The sequence below is a fragment of the Sycon ciliatum genome, chromosome 6 (genome assembly GCF_964019385.1).
Source record: "Sycon ciliatum chromosome 6, ocSycCili1.1, whole genome shotgun sequence".
In the NCBI taxonomy this organism is placed as follows: Eukaryota; Metazoa; Porifera; class Calcarea; order Leucosolenida; family Sycettidae; genus Sycon; species Sycon ciliatum.
In genome coordinates, this window is record NC_088648.1 from 31,305,933 (window position 1) to 31,327,899 (window position 21,967).

A 21,967-nucleotide genomic window follows, 5' to 3' on the forward strand; every position below is an offset into this window, starting at 1 on the left:
ATTCCTACTACGGGACTCAGGGCCAGTATTTGGCCGTGTTTGGCTATCACGCCTCTAACAATATTGGCATTGCTTGCCACGAGATGATGATGCAATAATAATAAATTATTATTATTATAAGAAAGGGCTGGCCATCATCTGTGGAGGCAAAAGTCAGCCCAGTGGCCGTCCTTTTCACTCAGCTATCCGAGAGTGGCCTCCAGATCCCTATGCATGGCTTTTTCTCCTAATTCAGCAAACAGGACTTGCAATCACACATGACACTAGTTTGCACTCCACGAAATCGCAAACAACCATACCAACACATGCACCCACACCATCGTGCGCACTTGGATTTGATCGTAAACGTTCACATCACAAACAGTATACTGCAAACTTTTTCAATCAATATCAATTCAATGCAGAAAGTGAGCAAAAAAATAATTTTTTAAGAATTTATCCAATACATTTTCTTTTACATGTACTCATTACGGGCAGGGGGGGGGCATAAAAACTCAGATGAGAGGGACTAAGGGAATGCAGAAAAGTCAACATGTATTGATAACATTTAGACTTTTTTGCATCTTCTTAGTATTCAAACCCAAATCTTCAGCACGAGCGAAGTTGTGTATCTTCACTTTTGCGTCAGCAATTTGATCAAAGACGAGTTGTAGACAGACGCACACCGGTAAATGAAAAGATACTTTGAAAATGTAAGGAAAATGGAAAAAGAATAAAAACTTGATTTCAATAACATTGGGGAAGTGACAACAATTGGAAACGCAGGTTTGAGGAAATGATGAGTTGTGTAACAGTTGCTGATATTGTGGCAAGACACTAGCACACCTTTGACAGGTGCACTCCATGCAGACTGCAAGCATTATCCTGTTACCATTCATGTGTGCATGCACACGTTTGGTTGAAATTCATACAAATTCCATCGGATTAGCAAAGCAGAGTTTCATCTGAAGTAAAACAGAAATTTAGAGGACAGGACTAGAATCAACGTAAAACCCAATAGAAACTGAAGAAATGTCCTGCCAGTTGGAAATGTCACAACCGAGTAGAACCAATGAGATTTGTAACATATTCATTCGTTTGCGGGAAAGATGTAAGGGTTGGTTTACATAATCAAAATCGGCGCCACAACTCATCGCAATATATCGGCGGTGAGCCAGCTCCCGACCCATGGTGCATACGCTTCGAGAACCAAATCTACTACAAAGTACATGTAGTACAGAATGTAGCCAATTGCTATGACAGGTTTGCCAATTGAAGCTTCAATTAGTTGTTTCTTCAGTAGTTCAAGGTCTCTCGTTGATAGCCAGTCGGTGCTACCTTTTACTGGAGATCATGAAACTACTTCTACGCATTGTATTGCAGTCAAGTAAGCGATGCTGTCGAAATTTTGCTTGAAATTGTTGATGAAGTCACAATAACTTGCCAATGTATCGCCACTTATGAGACAAATATAATTAAAACAGATAGAAAAATACAAGTGGCACAACAGTCAAGCAGATCATCCGAGAAGGACGGGTTGGTATGCTGACTGATTTGCCACCTTGAAGCGACTACAGGACTGGCGAACGGACCTCCTCTCTAGCTTCTATTTAGGAGTATTGTTTTGAAAGTTTGACAAAGTCTGGCTCCCGACACAGGCGATCACAGAGCGAACAGTTCACAAACAACTTCTTTCTCCAATGACGATGATGATCAGAACAACGAAACGTCTGGAGAGGTGTCGTAAATATTTCTATCTTACTTTGGGATAAAACACTTTTGGTCAAAATTGTAAAAGATCGGTGCCGGGGCAGATCGCAAGAGTCGGGTACTGCCCAACTTTGACTTTGCTGGCGGTCTCTTGCGATTATTTACAGTATGATTTTGTTACAACTGCACTTGTTCACAAAATCGCAATGCGCTGGGAGAGGTTGCAAGAGCCCCACCGCCGGTGACTCCCGGCGTATACTGGCGATATGTGACCCAACCCTAAACAGAAACAGATGTTAAACGATGTATACAGAAAAATTCTGAAGAAAAATTGACTAACACCCCAGGAATCGAATCTAGGATCTTTGTTTCAGGCCAGCGATGCTTTGTTTTAGCTATCATCCAGGCAGACACCCCCCCCCCCCCCCCTGGGTACGCCACCTGGTGGGACGCAGCCCTCGCTGTAACCCACACACTTCACGTACAAAATAGCACGCGGGGAGTCCCAATCCATGACGTATGCATTGTTTTGACGGAAAGGATATACTTTGTTTGCAGATATCTCACCTACACTCGAAAGGTAAAGTCAAATTATTATATTTCTGTTTTGTTTTAATGACAGTCCATTGCACGCCTGAAAAAGGTACTTAGTTTATTAGGCGGGTTACAGAACTGTCGTTTGCTGGCTTATTTGTACAGGTCTACTCTCCATATAACGTAATCTCTGGGACCATGCAAAAGTTATGCTATTTCGAGGGTTATGTTATGTAGAAAACCATGTGTAAAATACAAGATGTACATGTACCTCAAAATGAAGGGTATTACAAGGAGGATTCAACCGTACCCCGTGCAAACATATACACACTGTACCACCATCGACATCAGATAACATCAATGCCGCAGAATATATTCACAATAGGACTACACTGGCTAGCTACGGCTACAGCTTGATTGTACCGCGCACGTGAATCTACATTGTATCGAGAGTGTGCACATCAGGGACCACGCCGTAGCGTGCGCTATGCCGAGGTTTACGTTATGTAGGACTAAACTGGCCTAAACTGGCTAGCTACAGCTACCGCTTGATCGTACCGTGCACGTGAATTTATGTTGTATCGAGAGTGCACACGTCAGGGACCGCGTCGTAGTGTGTGTTTTGTCGAGGTTTATGTTAGGTAGGATTATGTTGTGTAGAACGAAATTTGTATGGGAGTGCTGCTGTTTCGGCGCGGGATTTGACTTTTTTATGTACTAGCGAGGTTAATGTACAAATGAGAGTTGTTATGTCGAGAGCAGACCTGTAGTTTGATAGCGCTTCGCTCTTGATTGAGATATCTACCATTCTCTCTTTTTTCTCCTTATTTTCTCCCCAACCCTCCTTCCCTGTAACATAATAACATATTCGCTGCCTTGTCATTGAGCATTTGTGCTCGTTAAGATTTGCGAATTCAAATAAAGTATACAAACAAACAAACAAATGTACATGTATAAGCAATGGACAAAACGTGAATCGTTTGGAACACTCCCCCAATCAACACTAACAATGCCATAGTGAATGGGGAATATGAATGTGGCCAAATAGCTCAGTGTAGAGCAGTGTTTCACAGAATTGTACTTCGAAACAGCAAATAACCAAGCTGTTCACAGCTTCTAAACCTGAAGTTGTGTTATGTTGGTGTTGTCGTGCACTTAATTTATTGCTAAAATACATGTAGAGTTCTGTACGTAAACATGCTTGTACATATGGATCCTTCTTCTGCCGCTGTGTTCTTGAAGACTATTTAGTTGTCTGTTTATACATTCTCCCCCATCCTGGGGCTCCACTTTAGCCAATTTATCATCTCTTATAGTCACACAAACATTGAAAATGCCTTTTCAATTTTTATACTAGGGAATTAATAGGCGAGAATATTGTACATCCTATTCAAATTTGAACCAGCCATGGGGAAACTACAATATTAGGATCACAATGAAGAGAAAAGGCTGAACATCACAGTGTAACTGCTATTTGAATGGTGTGAAAAAATGAAATTTTATGTGCTCTTGAAACAGAACATGGTCCAACTGTATGCCTGACTTCCCAATTGCCAGCAATAAAATTGATCTCATAATTTAATACACCGGTACACCCTTCAAGGTCCTGAACTCTGGCAGTGAATCTCTTACCCTCTTCTGAAGTTAGACTTGCATAACTGTTGATTCTTCGGTCACATTCCTAGACGATTGGGATGTTTTGCCGGCGAGGCTCTCCACAGATTGGGATGATTCACTGACAGGACCCTCCTCAAACAATTCCTTCCTGTCGCCCTCGTCAGATCCTCCATTTCCACTTCCTGCCCGGTTCATTGCTGCCTGTTTCCTCGCTTCCGCCAGCTTTCTCCACTTCGCTCCTAAAGCATTGAGAAGGGAAAATATCGTAGAATAGAACAGCTTCCTTAGAACTTTCTAACTCCTCCCCTTTAGAGTATTCTCTCCACTTGTACCGACCTCCATTCCCCGACTGAAGGGACTAAACGCCCAAAAATAGTATGGAGAGTTAAAGTGCTCAAATTATGATTATAATAACAAGGGCAAGTGCAAAAATGTGTGTAGGATGGTAAAAACCTTGCACTTGCACTTCTCATACGCACACAATCAAGAGAGGTAGGGGAAGCTGTGTTGCAACTCCTAGTTTCACATAGTCACAATCCTCAGGCAATGCACACATATCAACTTCATTAACGTATCACTCGTTTTCATGTTTTTGAATGTAAGCTGCTGAATGGGAAAGTCTTGCGTGGCGGCGGCATATACATTGCCTCAAACTGTTTTACCCTTTCACCCGCCAATACCCGGAAATCCTGAATAATTTCAACATGGTTCTATCCAAGAGTGCACGACGTCCTGACTTTTACCTCCTGCCCAGTCACACTGGTCCCTGTTTCCGCTCCACTCTACTACATTCCATGATCTCCACGTGGAACTCCCCGCCTACCGAGATTAGGATATCTGAAACCAGTGGTGTATTTTGCCGGCACGTTAAGTCCCATTTCCACAGGTAAAGATTCCATCCTCGAGGTTTTCTGACTTCCTGATTACCCCCCTTCTTTACCAGTACCCTTTTCGCTTGCTTCTACTCAGACTTCCCAATTAACCTCTTCACATTAATATTCTTGTCTTAATATTTTCTTCTTTTTAAAAATTGCACCCTATTGTACACTTATTGTACATGTCTATTTATTCTTGGAGACCCCCTTGATTTAGGCTTCGGCCTTTGGGGAATCTCTCAAATAATAATAATAACAAGTGTTTACATCTAGATTATTACATGTACATGTAGCCGGGGAAAGACACATCTAAAGAAGTTGAAATTAACTTTAAAATCGTGATACCGGTATGTGATACAAGAGTAAGTCAAGCACAGCTATTATACTAGTAATTCAAGGTGATGCAAAACCCGACAAATGCCCACCTCATGCCCAGATTGTGTGTTGCAACGCTGTCTTCCATCATAAAATGATTACGATATCTGTGGCAGTCAGAGCAACCTGACTTTTCACCTTACAGCTCATCTGCTTACTAGCCTTGGCTGAGATCATAAAGGAAAGTCCTTAATCCTCTGATGAGACTTAATAGGTACAAGCAGCTAACTGTCCGAAGATTGATGTAATACTATTAGGAGATTATGAATGTACTTACGGGCATTTTTCGGGGTCTCACACAATGGTGTTTCATACTCCCATTCTCCCCCATCTCCCGAGCAAGTTGCTCTTCCCATACTATAATAACCTTCATCACACTTTGGATCAACTTCGGCAAGAGGAAAAGCACTGACAGGAGGACCATTAGGGGGAGGAAATAGCTGTTCAATACGACCATTAGGGGTATGCGATGGTTGGCAAAAGGCACCACCTGTGCATTTCAAAGATGACAGATTAGTATGAAATATTGACTGATTTAGGGAGTGGCAGAGGTAAATGTCAAAAGAAAAATCAAACGATTGATTGTCACCATCACTGTATCTACACATTTCACGCACAAACTAGTTTCCTTGGAGCTCCAAAGTATCAAATAATGACAGATATTCACAAGTTTAGAGAATAAAAAAGAGAAAACGTGAGGAAAAGAAGTTTATATTTTGGACACAGCTGGCAGGCGTCTCACTATAGACAGTCGGGAGGCCACTATGCAATCTAAAACCTGTAAACAGTCGAATCGTGTGCACTGACTCATCTATAGGCAGTCAAATCCCCAGTACGCAGTCAAAGTCCTACAAACACCATGACTACAGTGCATTTCAAAACTATAGACGCGTAGGGTTTTTGAAATATTTCAAATTTGGCTGGAACTTTTTGAGAATAGTTTTCGGAATATTGCTCAGGATCGCTCCACAATTACTCTCATATAGTTTCTAAAGGATTGGATAACAGACGCCCAATTTGGAAAAAATTATGCACAAAGTGATCACAGATTTTATGTAGTAGTAGTAGTAGTAGTATTTATTATTTGACTAGGGGAGTCCCAACAGGCATGGCCTTGTTACAGGGAACCCTAGGTGAATCTTTGTGAGGTGAGCAAAAGTACCAGCAGATTGTGCCTGACGACAGTTTGGAGGAAGAGTGTTCCACCGACCTGCCGCCAGAAAAGAAACTGAGCGCAGTCCATACCCAATATGTACAGTAGGTAATACTAAGGCAGCTGTATCCTGGCCACGAGTACGAGCATTTGTGTGCGGGCCAACTGAACGCAGGAGAAACAGTGACTGAAGGAGGGGGCTAGTAATTGATGACAAGCAGCGATAGACCAAAACGTATAGTTTCAAATTAACTCGTTGCTCAAACGAATACAGATGACACCGTTGTAAAACTAATGCAGTTGGGGTCATTCTATCTAAACCAAATGCCTTCTTCATCGCAATATGGCTGACCGTTACAAGCCTGTTATATAGGGTAGTTTTCAAACAGTGCACATACGCATTACTTGCATATTCTAGAGTAGACTGTATAATTGACAAGAAGAAAGTTCTCCGAGCTGTAGCTGATAAATTGCGACGGCCATGAGCAAAACAGGCTAGTTTAGCGAACACCACTGAACACACCTTTTCTACTTGTGGGCGGAACGTTAGATGCTCATCGATTAGTATACCGAGGTATTTCACAGTAGAGACAGGGGAAATGACAATACCTTTACAGGTCAGGTACAGGGCTGGGCTCAGTGCAGGCAGGGCAGGACGCCGTATCAACATGAACTGTGTTTTAGTGGGGTTGAGCAGAAGGCCTTTCTCATCAAGGTATTGCTCTAGCAACCGCATACTATCCTGCAAGCGTAGCATAATTGTAGCCACATCAGAGCCGAATACGTAGAACGCAATATCATCAGCGTACAGCTGCACGACACTCTGGTGAAATATATCGGGTACCCGGCGAATGTAGACGCAGAAAAGCAAAGGCCCAAGAACAGACCCCTGGGGGACCCCTCTTGTACAGGGTTTGGTGTCACCCTTCTCACCATTGACAGTAACCTGCTGGCTGCGGTTCGTGAGATAGTCTGAGAACCACTTGAGGACAGTGCCGCCTAAGCCAGTGGTGGCTAGCTCTCCCAGCAGACCTGTGTGCTGCACACGGTCAAACGCCTTGCTCATATCCGCAAAGACTACTCCGCATTGGTCACCGTTGTCAAGTGCTCTGTTCCATCTGTCTATGCAAAGTGTCAGGGCATCCTCACAGCTATGGTGTGAGCGGTACGCAAATTGTTCAGCTGGTATGGCTGACAGGTCTGGATTCTGGGTGAAATACGAAGTGACTTGCTTGTGGACAACCTTCTCTAGGATCTTGGCCGCGATAGGCAACAGTGAGATTGGCCTGTAGTTGGTGGCTGAGGTCTTATCACCAGATTTGTAAACAGGGCAGACATGGGCATGTTTGTAGGCAGCAGGATATGTGGTATAGATGCTGGCATAACGGTTTTTGCCTAGGTACGCGTCTATAGTTTTGAAATGGACTGTAGTAGCACTCTGAACTAACTACCTTCCTTTCCTATGACTACATGCACAACTTTCAGTCTAACAACGGGTTTAGCTATTTGGGTTTGAATGCAGGGACATCTATGTATACAACTTTCAGTCTAACAACGGGTTTAGCTATTTGGGTTTGAATGCAGGGACATGTATGTACACAGTTTTCTTGTTGCAGAGAGTAGGCGACATGGAACAAAGCACGTGCACGGTGGACATTTTCGATTGCTAATGTTCGGTCTTTGGAGTGCTACTACTAAGCCATAATCATTGCCTTGCTCTTCTCTGTAGAGTCAAGAAGCCAACAAACGTGTAGGGCTCACTTCACTACTTGAACTATTTGGACTATTTACACTGGGGGTGGAGACGTTTCCATGGCTGACCGTCCGTGATCTGGTTCCACAGGCCTAAGCTGTAGAGCATTCATTGGTACTGAATTCACACAGGCGGGCAGGTTATTCTTAATGTTACATCAACAATAGAGTTATGCCAAGATCGTGAATAGCAAATGAATAGAGTGGTTGACAGTTGGACCCCTCCCCCTTCTTCTATCAGAAATATTCCTTATTACACTCACAAGAAGGGGCTTCAGACCATTGTCCATTTTCTTGGCAGATCACCAGACCAGATCCCATCATGTGATAGCCTGGGCTACAGTGATAAGTAGCTACGTTTCCAACACCTGCATCGACTACTTGATATTCCCCGTGACTGATAGTTGGGATGACACCACACTTCCCCTCTGAGGCAAATAAAGGAGCAAGAAGAAACATTAAGGAAACTTCACTTCTCAACTCCAAAACGTTCTCTTCAGTGCGATTAAAACGAGAGAGCTTGGAAGCTCAGGGCCCTACGCTATGCTTTATTGGGCCTTGATGACCTAGACAAAAAACAGCATAGGGATGTTATAAATTCTTTTAAAAAATCCTTTTTTTAAAGACATAACCTGGGATTCGAACCTGCACTATCGCGCGCCCTGCATGCATCCCCGATACACTTCGCATACATTTGTTTGTTTGTGTCACGCCTGGCGCTATCCGTATCTACCGGCAAAAAAATCATAGGATGTTATAAATTTTTCAATTCTATCATTTTTTCAGGCATATCCTGGGATTCGAACCCGCACTATCGCCCTACATGCATTCCCCCATACACTTCGCATTCATACCCATTCTTCCAAGTTGTTTCACATTGTGATCTTGCATTTGAAAGCCCTATTTGAATATGCATTGTGGCCAGCCGTCTTTGATGGCACGGTACGGTAGGGGATAGGTACGGGACAGGTACGATCGAGGGTTATACGACACCGTCTCCCGTACCGTACCGTACCATCAAACACAGCTGGCCACATACAGCTGCCCGCAATATTCAAATAGGGCTTTCAAACGCAAGATAATAACGTGAAGCAACTTGGAAGAATGAGTATGAACGCGAAGTGTATGGGGGAATGCATGTAGGGCGATAGTGCGGGTTCGAATCCCAGGATATGCCTGAAAAAAAAATAGGAGAATTGAAAAATTTATAACATCCTATGCTTTTTTGCAGTCAGATACGGATAGCGCCAGGCGTGACACAAACACACAAACGAATACCAAATTAAAGCTGTGTGGACCCTGACTAGCGCCAGACGTTACTGAAGTAACGTCTTCTGCATAGCTACGGGAATTAAAATTAAGATTTACATTACACCAAATTTTCGGCCCTGGCCCATCATCAGGGCCATGAATGACAAAATGTCTGTTCTGTCGCGCACACACACTGGCGCAGAAGACTGTATCATTGTTCACAAGACTGTTGTTATTCTTCAAGACTGAGTAGCACCGACTCTTTTTGTTCCAAGTACTACTAAAGAAAACTTTCTCAATGCATTACAGCGCAGCCAAACAAAAGGTACCGCAAAAACCTGATGCCGCACGCACAAGAACACAACCAAAAAAGCTACACGGTGCAAAGCTGACTCAGCAAAACTGACTCGAGCAGAACCTAAATCGGAGCTTGGCGACCAAATTCATTATCACATGAGGCATCGAGGTGCAACCAAGCTGAGCGCATACATGGATAGCGATATTACCAAGAGCTAAGGTCAACACGGAGAACAGTCAGTATGACCGCAATGGCCTCGATCACAGCTAGAGGACGAGAAAGCAGACCGCAACTGAACAATGTCCATTGCATAGCTGCTTATTGAACTACATGTCTGAAGACAACAACAATGAACATGGACAGTTGACAAGAACATTAAATTATCGGCTGCATAAATACGCAATATTGGTATCGTCTAGGGCCATAATTTCAATCGATAAGCACGCTCATATGGGGAAGTGCCTTTGCTGTTAGCGTTATGCAGACCTCACTGACTTGTCAGTTTGAGCACTCTGGCAAGGTACGTGTGGCTTTTCAGTCCGACATCAGTGTATATACACACCACCACCCAAGTTCCCGCAACAGTCTAGACGATGTAGGGTGTAACCTGGTATGGACATTTCTGCTGTTGTAATGGTACCATCAGGCCAAGTTTCTGAGACATCTATTACATTGGGCACACTATTAGGGGCCAGTTGCATTAAGAGAGCATGTCTGAGAAAACCAGAACATATGTGCAAGTCGATCTCTCAGATTTCGCTCAAATTTTGCAGGTAGGTTTGCTTTGGGGTGTAGATCGACATTCCAAAGCCCGCACAAAATCTTTTGAAGGGAACCATGAAATTGGCATACCCCTCAATATTGGCCCAATATTGGCACGATTTATGGGTCTACAAACGAGCTACGGCACAGCGTACAAGAACAAGCTACGAACAAAACTCCATCAAGTCTACATTACCTTACCTTAGAAGAGTTCTTGGGGCAGCACCACTTAGCCACGCCAGCATCCCAGAAGACGAGGGCAATCATCCCTTGACGCCACAAATGATCGTCTTGAAAATAGCCAAATTACAAGCGCTGATAAAACTGCGAGCTACGTCCTCAATTAGCAAACACTAAACACCGGCAGATAGTAGAACACCTCTTCTAGCACTGAGGACATGTCCCCCATCATCCTTTTTGGGTTTTCTTGAAATAAACAATTTTGAATTTTTCCACTCGACCATTCTGAAATACGTCCAAACTCATACCTGCGCAGGAAAGCTCGCCCCTCCGCGACGTCTAGTCAGCAATTTCTACTCCAACACCACTCCCAACGCTGCAGAACAAAGTGTATTGTTGACTCTGACAAGGAAAAGCAGCGGTGATCACTTGTCACTCCAAACGACAAGCTTCTCCTTGCGCCACCAACATAATTCGGTGCAACAGTTGATGCAAAAGTGACTGAATTTTTGCGTGTAGTTTTTGGATTTTACTGCAAGAGGAATGATGAAATCACGTGCTTCGTGACACAAGAATGCCAGGTCTCGTAGATCACGGTTCACGGCTGTCCGCGGCTGACCAGATTACAATATGGCGTCGTTCCACCGGGTTTTAGAGAAGTTTTGGAAACTCGATGCGAATCGGTAAATTCTTGTGAATAGTAACAAAACCAAGTTGGTTTTCAGTATGATTCGACACAAAAAACGCAAACAGTTGAAGATCGTTTGAAAATTTGAAAGAGGAGCATGATCTGGTGCTCCAAATGTTTTTTTTTGGAGCGTTGGAAATACAAAACACGAAGACAGACATTGCTGTCACCACGCTGTCTTCTTACCTGTTTACGAGGAGACTGGACCTTGGTCCTCGGCTTTCCTCTTCTGTGGACGAGGAGCCAGCGTACTGGCTTCTTTGGTGGTTGTTAGCAGATGCTGCTCGGCGACAACTTTCAGCCTGGCGAGGTCTCCTGGTATGTTTTTATAGATGGTGTTGAGGGTGTTGAGACTGGCGTGCAAGCTCTCTGCCCCTTGCTCCGCGAGCAGGCCCAGACCAACGCCAAGTTTCCTGATGAGCGGCACCGTATGATTCTCTAACAGGTGAAGTTTCGGCGTGATGTTTCCAAGTCGCCGTGCCACAACGTGTCGTCTGCACATACTCAAGAAGCGCCGAACTTCAGACTCCAGCTTATCCATCTCGTCTGCTGAAACTGCCTGGCTGTGACTGAAGATAGCTCGACAAGAAGTGTAGCTGTTCATCAGATTCTCGTGTAAAGATGCTATTGTTTGGGCCTCCTCCGCCAGGACTGGACACCTGGACGTGATGACTGGTACGTGAGCATGGCTGATGGCAGCGACCACGGTGGGCTTCAAGGCTTGGTGGACGTGATTGCCGATGAAAGCACCACCGTGGTACACTTGACGTTCAATCTTGTGGTGTTGGAGAACAGGCTCCACAGAGGCTACGCATGGGCCACTGAAGTCCTTACTGCGGCATAGCTTGGTGTGTTGCTGGGTCTTCGTAACTGCTGCCTGACATGTTTGCTGTAGAGTAGTCACCAATGCCAGTAACGCCTGTTCCACTTGGTTCTGGATGTGGAGAGCTACAAATTGCATCTGTTGTTGGACCATTTGCTGTTCGTTGACGGCTTGGTCAAGTTGCAACTGTGCGCAGCGGAGTTTCTCGTGGAGGGCACACAACTTCGTGAACGTACCAGCATCGTTGGTGTCAGCATTGCATTTCGAAGCAAGCTTCGAGTCCAGTTCCTGCAGGTCCTTCAGAAGGGCTTCAAACATCCATGTGTAGATGCCCAAGTCGAGATGCAGCACCGGGATGATTGCATTTTCAACGGGCACTGGCAATATGCACGGACGAATGACATTGTTATAGTGCTTTGCCTGTGATATCTGCGAGCCAGCTTCAGAAAATCTGCCGTAATCATCAGCCAATGTAGTCAGTGTGCGTGCCTGTCTATGCGCATCTGTTCTATCATCATTTGGATTGGCCATCTCCTTCTTCGGACACAAACAGTGCAAGCATGGACGCAGTCCGCCAGAACCTGACAGCCCGTAGTTCATAGTCTGAAATTCGTAGTCGCCGAACATGTACACTCTCAGCTGCCTGCCGTTCCATACCGTGCTTTGCAAATGCTCAATCTGTGGAGCATACTGTCCAAGAGCAGTCTTCAAATTGGCCGGAGTGTCTTTCTCCTCGAATATGCACAGTGGAATGGTGTTGTGCGTTGCGTTCGGTGCTAGTACGTTGGCGATCTGCAAACTTAACTTAAAGTTGCCTCCTCCGTGATCACCGCCAATCTTGAGCCATACTTCGGACTGTGGAATCGTGCCTGAATGCCATGTCAAGCTGTCACTCTCATTGAGGATGTCGAGGAAGTGCATGACAACAGCGACAAGGTCCGGAAAAAATACAGTGGCAGCCATGGAGACATCGCCATTCCGCTTCGACATCGGCAGCTCTGTAGCGGTGTAGCTGGGCAGCGTCTTCGCGATGAACTCTCGTATAGAACGCTCAGACTCCAACTTTACTCCGAAGACCTTGAGCCACTGCCGCAGCTTCCTCAATTGGCTCCATGGCAGTCGGAGGTCTGCCTTGATGGCCAGCGCGGTGCCAGGCGAAGGTGAACTACACTTCAAGCCAGCTTCCTGCAAGAGCTCCTCCTGTGCAGCTGATGAGAGCCGCTTCAGCCCAGCAATCATTTGCACTCGAGCTCCATCCGATCCACCACAAACGGACTCAGCAATTCGGGTCAGCTCAGCAGCGCGGCGTTTGAGTGTTGAGGCAGACGCATCGGTTGACGGTACACTGCATTCTGGTGTTAGCTGGTAAACTTGCGGTTTGCCCCTGCCTCCCTCGCCAGTTTTCACCTCCAGCCTGCCACCCTCTGCCCTAGCCGTGACCAGACGTGCAGTGAGGTTGGTTGCCACATTGCCCTTCAACTTCGACGGAGAAGCACTTAGAACCTCAGCCACTGTTGACGATGGGCGCACTGAGCGGATAGGTGTCGTGCTCGGCGGCGGGCTACGTGCTGTGCTACATGATGGCGTCTCTGCGGGATTGAACGGGCACATGTTGACATGACGTTGCAAGTCATGCAGCGGCACGACTTCAGGACATCCACGTAGCGATGGCTCGTGGAAGTCGCAGTGTATGGACTGGCTGCTGACAACCCTGGCTAGACTAATGCTGGGCGTGCGCATCGATGATGCAGCCATGTCAGCGCTGCAAGACTTGCATGTGTTATTCGTGCTGAGCCATTCGCTTATGCACTCTGCACAACTCAGCTCATTGCAGCATGCTGTTTCCAGGATACCGTCTGCGGCATTCTGACAAATGATGCAAACTTGCACCGCATTTCTGTCCAAAAATCTGTCCCTGTCAAGCGGCAGTATTGCACGATGTTGTCGCGCTGCTCTTGATTGTATGCATTCTGCACTGATATCTAGACCACTTACACTGCTGCCGGCTGCGTGTGCAGGTGATCCATCATCGCTCTGGTGGCTGGGTGCTGTCAGGAGTGCGGCACCTCGCAATGCTGTTTTTGGTTTTGCATGGTGCGCGCTTGCGCCCCTTTTTTTCTGGCTTGCACACACAGAGCAGTTTGTGCGATGGTGTGGCTCCCATTTGGTGACAGGTCCACAGCCACCTCCACAATGTTCTGCCTTTCTAATGGCTCTCTTTAGGGCTCGCTCGCACAGAATACAGATGTATGGTGGGTGGATGTCTGGGCAATCTTTCGAGATATCAATGCCATGTACAGATTTCAGCAGATCACTATATTTTTCCACACTATATCTAGTAGACTGCTTGAAACAGGAAAACTTTCTGCCACCGACTCGGCAGACTTCTTGCAGCAGCGATTTATGCTCATCCATGATCACTCTACGTCCTCACAACAACTGGAGAGTAACACAATTGCAGTTACGATCCAGTAAGTGTGGGAAATACCAAAAGTGTGGGAATATTGCAAACGCAAGTCACACGGAATTGATGCACGTCACGGAACGAAATTTTCTACAGCACCAGAACGGACACTTACCTACCCGATTCCAAATTATCTAAACGATACTCAAATCTGGGGATACTATTTGGGGCACAAACGTTGGCTCAAATTCTGCACGACGAACGTCCCAGGACAGGAAAACAAACGTCCTCCATAGACAAGGAAACAAATCGAAGCAGTGGTCGCGCGGCATGTACGCGGAGCTGAGGGAAAGGCAAAGCCGAAAAATCGAAAACTCAGGGCAAACCAAGCTGATTGGAGACGAAAAGTGGCGAAGTCTGTGGAATACTTAGCTGTCTAAAGCAATTCCTGGACGAAAATCATGAATTTTTACGCGTTCTCGGCCGCCATATTAAATGGGCCAAAATCGCGCAAAAAAACAGCCGTGGGTTCAGCAGTTGTTCCGAGTCACCTTGATCAAGCGCACCTGCACTTACATGGATCACCCGTTGATCAAGATCGGATCAAGTGCATCTTGATGTCCAGCTCAAGAGCACGCATGTCGTGTTGTAGGCCTTCCAGCCGGGACTTTCCCTCAACATGCAGCACACAGACTAGGGCGAGTAGGGTCAAATCACGTTGTTCATGACGTAAGAATCTGCCATGTGGGCGCGCCACATACCCATGCAACCAGTGTAGCCTGTAGGCCGCGCGCTGGTCAACTCCCAGCGACCTTGATGGCATGGACAACGCCAACGGTCATTCCTTGCTGTTGCAGATCTACGTGGATCATCAGCATGTAAACTAGCCGTATACGCGTAGTTCCTGTTGAACCATGTTCGGGATGAGCGAGGTTAGTGTGAAAAAATGCATCCCTGTTCTTACTGCAAGAGGAAATATCTCAAAGAATTCTTGCCAATGCAATACTGCTAGTGCTATAACGATAGTTTCTGAATGTTCTGGGCAGAGCATGCAAGAAATATAATGCATCTTACCTCCTCCCTCATGGTCCGTTTCGAATAGCGCCTCGGGAACGATCGTGATCATGTGCATTGTGTCGTGCACCAGAAAGCATTATTCTACGTCACGATGCACGTGATTTCTTCATTCCTCTTGCAGTAAAATCCAAAAACTACACGCAAAAATTCAGTCACTTTTGCATCAACTGTTGCACCGAATTATGTTGGTGGCGCAAGGAGAAGCTTGTCGTTTGGAGTGACAAGTGATCACCGCTGCTTTTCCTTGTCAGAGTCAACAATACACTTTGTTCTGCAGCGTTGGGAGTGGTGTTGGAGTAGAAATTGCTGACTAGACGTCGCGGAGGGGCGAGCTTTCCTGCGCAGGTATGAGTTTGGACGTATTTCAGAATGGTCGAGTGGAAAAATTCAAAATTGTTTATTTCAAGAAAACCCAAAAAGGATGATGGGGGACATGTCCTCAGTGCTAGAAGAGGTGTTCTACTATCTGCCGGTGTTTAGTGTTTGCTAATTGAGGACGTAGCTCGCAGTTTTATCAGCGCTTGTAATTTGGCTATTTTCAAGACGATCATTTGTGGCGTCAAGGGATGATTGCCCTCGTCTTCTGGGATGCTGGCGTGGCTAAGTGGTGCTGCCCCAAGAACTCTTCTAAGGTAAGGTAATGTAGACTTGATGGAGTTTTGTTCGTAGCTTGTTCTTGTACGCTGTGCCGTAGCTCGTTTGTAGACCCATAAATCGTGCCAATATTGGGCCAATATTGAGGGGTATGCCAATTTCATGGTTCCCTTCAAAAGATTTTGTGCGGGCTTTGGAATGTCGATCTACACCCCAAAGCAAACCTACCTGCAAAATTTGAGCGAAATCTGAGAGATCGACTTGCACATATGTTCTGGTTTTCTCAGACATGCTCTCTTAATGCAACTGGCCCCTAATAGTGTGCCCAATGTAATAGATGTCTCAGAAACTTGGCCTGATGGTACCATTACAACAGCAGAAATGTCCATACCAGGTTACACCCTACATCGTCTAGACTGTTGCGGGAACTTGGGTGGTGGTGTGTATATACACTGATGTCGGACTGAAAAGCCACACGTACCTTGCCAGAGTGCTCAAACTGACAAGTCAGTGAGGTCTGCATAACGCTAACAGCAAAGGCACTTCCCCATATGAGCGTGGTATGCCAATTTCATGGTTCCCTTCAAAAGATTTTGTGCGGGCATTGGAATGTCGATCTACACCCCAAAGCAAACCTACCTGCAAAATTTGAGCGAAATCTGAGAGATCGACTTGCACATATGTTCTGGTTTTCTCAGACATGCTCTCTTAAATCCTTCAGCTTCTGGCGGAAGCTGGAGATGTTCAGGGACAGTACTTTCAAAGTGGAATGTGAACTAGTCATGATCTAATAGATTTGTGGTGGCCTTATCGCATCTTCAGCGTCAGGAGGGGAGAGGTGCGAGCTATTTCTCTTCTGGCTGTTGTCGAGTTGTGTTGATGCACCTTCTATCGCTGGTGGTGCAGCAGACAAGTTGTCTGTCACCATCCGCGCCTCCTGAAGGAGTTTGTTCACAGTGGCCTCAGTCTCCTGAAGGAGTTGGTCTTAGTCTCCTCAAAGAGTGGGTCGCCGGTGCTGCTGCTATTGTTGACCATATTGTGGCTTTGTGTGCCTAAAAAGGGCTCTCCATGGTCAGCGGGCTTCGGCAGCTGTGCTTTGAGCACTGCCATTGGAGGATGTGCAATGCTAAATGCTGTCTCCAATATCTTCGCCAGATGTGGCTCGCCCACTGCTCCCCCACTGCTGTTTCTGTCAGCATCGAACTTCCACGGCCTGGAGTACACGCGGGCTGGCCAAAAGTTCTTGGCAAGCAATTATCCAGCATCTTGTGCATTGATCATGACCCCCCCCCCCTTCCACCATTAAGCTGTGAGTGAGTGGCTGTTTCTCCAGTATTGCCATACTGTGTAAAGGGAAATCAGGGAGTGCAGCAGCAGCAAAGTCTCCTGTGCAAGTAAGTTGCTAGTTGCTCCTCAGTTGTGCCCGCCTTGAGGTTGCCAACAAAGATGACTTTCTTTTGTGGTCTTCGAGGCTTGTCATGCGATACCAGAGTCCAAGCGTCATCCTCGTCACCCATGGGTGGGACAACGTGGGACTGTCCACATCCTTTGTGTCCTTACCACAGAGGCCGGTGCTGTGCTTTTCGTTCGCTGTCGCTGCTGCAGTATGCACTTCCCTATGGTTTCCTGTAGCTGCAGCGTGGGCCTCAGAGCTACCGGTGTTCTTACAGTACGCGTCCCCAGCGCTGTCCGTTGCTATAGGCATATATTGCATAGCTCTATTTGACTATTGTTGACAGAAGTCTTTGATGGTACGGTACGGGACAGGTACGAAATAGCGCCGACGGCACAAAAACAAAGAAACACGGAAATAGAGCTGTGTGGAATCTAACCAGCGTGAGACGTTACTGAAGTTATGTCTTTTGGATAGCTATGGGACGAGACATATCCTGGGATTCGAATTCGCACTATCCCCCTCAAATACAGCTGGCCACACTATTCAAATAGGACTGTCAAATACAAGATCATAACGTGAAGCAACGTGGAAGAATGAGTATGTATGCGAAGTGTATCGGGGGAATGCATGCAGCGCTATAGTGTCGGTTCGAATACCAGGTTATGTCTGGAAAAAAAATATTTTACGACCTCCCTATGCTTTTTTACCTAGGTCATCAAGGTGGCAGACGGTGTCGTATTACCCTCGACTGCAAAGAGAAAGGTTATTTCTTTCGCTCAGGACCATACTCTATGCTTTTTTGCCTAGCTCATCATGCATGTTATTCGAATAGATGGAAACATTTTGCAGTACAATTATGTAGCTGATCAGGTCATTGTGGTATGGTTGGGCATTGAAGCCATCATGGTCGACGAAAAACACTATAAGACCGCAACGCAGTTTGGGCCAAAGAGAAAGTTCCATCAGTGCTAATAACATGCATGATGAGCTAGGCAAAAAAGCATAGCGTAGGGCCCTGAGCTTCCAAGCTCTCTCTTTATTGTTCACACATATCGGCCGGGCAAGTACGCGTGGCCCATTCACCATGGCGATCCACATATACAAACCAGCATATGTTCCCTCAGCAATACAAGCTAGCAAACAAGCAAGCAAAGATAAATGAGAGCTCTGGCAGCGAAAACATAAAGTCATCGATTGATCTGATTTGTAGTGTTTGCACACTCTTTCCTGCCACTTTGGCAAGTTCGTATTTTCCGTGCGGCTGCGCTGTCCACGGCTGCACTAGTCGTATTAACTGTCGTACCCATTATGCACACATACAATCCCTGGCTCCGCTTTGGAACTGTGTTCGTTGCTTATGTCATCATCTCTCCACGCTATATATATAACCAAGTGCTAAATCTAATCAGGTGACCAGGAGAAATCTGTATCTGAAAGAGGAAATATTCTACAGAAATGGATAAATCTACTTTGGCAGGAAGCACCAAGAAATATTCTTGTAACCGTTATCTTTGTAACACATAAACCTGACACTTTTAAGAAATCATTATAATTGCGGCTCGTTAGAATAATAGCTGTTTACAGTGTCACAACGAATCAAAAATAAGTTGTCCATAATGTTGTGGGTGGTCAGAACTCCTCCCACTTCCTAATCCAAGACGGTGTGCCGCAAGGCAGCATCTTAGGACCAACGCTCTTCCTTATTTATGTCAATGACATCTCTGACTGTGTCTCCCAAGAATGCCAGCTAGCAACGTATGCAGACGACACAATACTGTACTGCTTGATCCGTGCCGATCACGTGTCCCCGCCACTTTTAACTCACTGCAAGCCTCCCTCGATGAGGTTCAAACTTGGGGATTGAGATAGAAGGTCCAGTTTGAGCCGTTAAAGTGCCAAGGAATGTCGATGAGCAGGCGATGAACACCCTTCCCACCCTCTTCTCTCAGCTTTGGGGTTCTGTGGTCAGACAAAAAACCGATGTTAAGCTTCTCGGTGTGACCTTCGACCATAAACTGATGTTCCGCAACCATCTCCATCAGGTTGCAGTCAGAGCAAGCCAGCGCCTTGGCTTCTTCAGGAAGGTGTGCCCAGTGCTCGACCACAGCGGCTGCCTCAGCGTATACAAAGGTTTCATTCTCCCAACCATGGAATATGCTCCCCTAATCTGGCAAGGCACAGCCTGGTCCAAACTAGCGAAGCTTGACCGCATCCAGCAACGGTGCATATGCAGCACTGGCGCTGGGACCATGCTCCCAAGCCTATCAGTGTGTCTGTAAGTCTCGAGACTGTGCTACCTGTTCAAGCTGCACTACATTTCTGGTCCGGCCCAGCTGACAGGCATGCTGCCACCTGCTGCCCCTGAGCCCGCCCGCCCCAGAACCCGCCACCAACATCAAGTGAAACACTCCCATGCCTGCCAGTTGTCAACCCCCCTCCCCGCAACAGGTCCTGACATCCTACACCTATGCCTCGCCAATGCAGTTGTTAGGCCCACAAGTAATTGCAATATATTATTTCATATAGTTCATTAGTTAGAATGAAGTTGAAGACACCACTGCAGCTGTACGTATGGTTGATACACACCTGGAAATATGGCGGTAAACACATAAGTTATCAACCATAAGTACAGCTGCAGTGGTGTCTTCAACTTCATTCTCGCGAGTCAAGCTCCGTATGAAGACATCCAAGAAGAAGATTGCCTGATGAGTCCAGCGGGGACGAAACGTACGTCGCAATCGAGCTATGTCGTTGCTGTGTCATCATCTACGTGCCATGCGCTACTTGATGTACCAGCCTGCTATGCCGGAAACCGCCAGCTATGCATCGACCAGGCGCCAGGCGCGAACTGATGGTGGTGGTGGTGGTGAGAAGGAGAGCTCTGTGTCAGAACTTTGCAGCCTAGAGAGCGTGTGGGCAGGCGTGTGTTTACCGCCATATTGCCAGGTGTGTCTTTACCACCATATTATCAATTCATTAGTTCATGCATTATTCATTTGGCCTTGGTAGCTACTTGGGCGTCCATGTTTGCCATAGCTACCCAGGCCCTTTATACGGCGTTGCTCTCTCTTCAACTCTCTCTTCAATAAGCTCTCTTCAATAAACTCCCTCTTCAATAATCACCATGTAGTCGTTTCGTTCGTCTTGATCTCTTGTCCCGTTTCTAATGTCGTTCCACCAACCTACTTGTTCCCGTTGTCAGTCTCTTGTTCGGGCTCAACAAAGTAACGAGCTTGCGTAGTAAGCCGCACTATTGGCAATGGCAAACGGATTGCGTCACAGATATTTTGGTAACTTAGAAGACAGCTTGTTGCTCTGTGGCCTACGTTCTCAACTAGGCAAGTACACAACACTTCAAACTACGAGAGAAATGATTGTTCTAAATGCTGCTTGAAAACTGTAAGACATGTTATTATAACGAGTCGCAAATTTAAACCCCAAAATTCATAGGTTATTGAGAACATAGGACAATATCTCGCAATCTTCATGGAAATCCGCACACTTCACAAATATGGCCTTACAGCCTCAAGAGAGCTTATCATTACGAAAATAACTCCCGCATTAAAACGTAAGATTTTCTTCCCGTTATTATTTTATAGGCAGTAATAGAAAGTAGAGCGGTGCTGCAAAAGCATCATCTGTCCACTTTGTCCTCCGTAGGTACTTACCAGGGGGAGTACCCACTGAGAACTTGGCACCGATAGGTGATCTCCGACCACTGCTGACACGAACATATTGGAAACCGTAGATATGATAGCCTGGGGTTAGAACCAAATAGTTGCTGTTGACATTCGCCTCTTCGGAGTTGTTTCCCATTGAAACATCCACCAAACCCTGTTGTTCAATCTCCACCAACTGTATTGAGTGGCCAGGCTTTACGGCTGGGAGGGAAAAGCTAACTATTTTGCGCGTACGATCAATGAAAGCTGGATTGAACTTCTCCACCTCTAAGAGACAAAACAAATCAGAGAGCTCAAATTTAACAATTGTGATTCACATCTAACAAACCAATATTGTTTAACGCGAGTATTCCAATATTTGGAGGTGCAACTGCAAAGGTTAATAATAATAATAATAATAATAGTTTCCTCTGAGACAAAAATGCGATAATACTCATAAAAAGGACACACTTCAGGCTCATTACAAACATCTTGAAAGTTTTTGTCTTCACAAGTATACTTTCAAGCCTTCTCATCAGGTGAAATACAGGCAAGGGAAAAGGAACAGGAACAGTGGATTAAATACAGTAAGACTGTACTGTATTTAATCCACTGTTCCTGTTCCTTTTCCCTTGCCTGTATTTCACCTGATGAGAAGGCTTGAAAGTATACTTGTGAAGACAAAAACTTTCAAGATGTTTGTAATGAGCCTGAAGTGTGTCCTTTTTATGAGTATAATAATAATAATAATAATAATAATAATAATAATAATAATAATAATAATAATAATAATAATAATAATAATAATAATAATAATAATAATAATAATAATAATAATAA

General features: G+C 45.6%; 1 protein-coding gene across 1 annotated transcript; it reads right to left on the bottom strand.

Annotated features, from left to right (window-relative positions):
* Positions 1 to 486: 486 nt before the first annotated feature.
* On the bottom strand, positions 487 to 21,411 carry LOC135818951 (sushi, von Willebrand factor type A, EGF and pentraxin domain-containing protein 1-like). The gene is made up of 5 exons (XM_065332120.1): positions 21,137 to 21,411; positions 8,259 to 8,423; positions 5,368 to 5,580; positions 3,856 to 4,079; positions 487 to 944 (listed from the first exon to the last, which is right to left on the bottom strand). Exons 1-4 carry the CDS (start codon positions 21,282 to 21,284, stop codon positions 3,868 to 3,870), a joined length of 738 nt encoding a protein of 245 aa, XP_065188192.1. The 5' UTR covers positions 21,285 to 21,411; the 3' UTR covers positions 487 to 944; positions 3,856 to 3,867.
* Between the last annotated feature and the right edge of the window lie 556 nt (positions 21,412 to 21,967).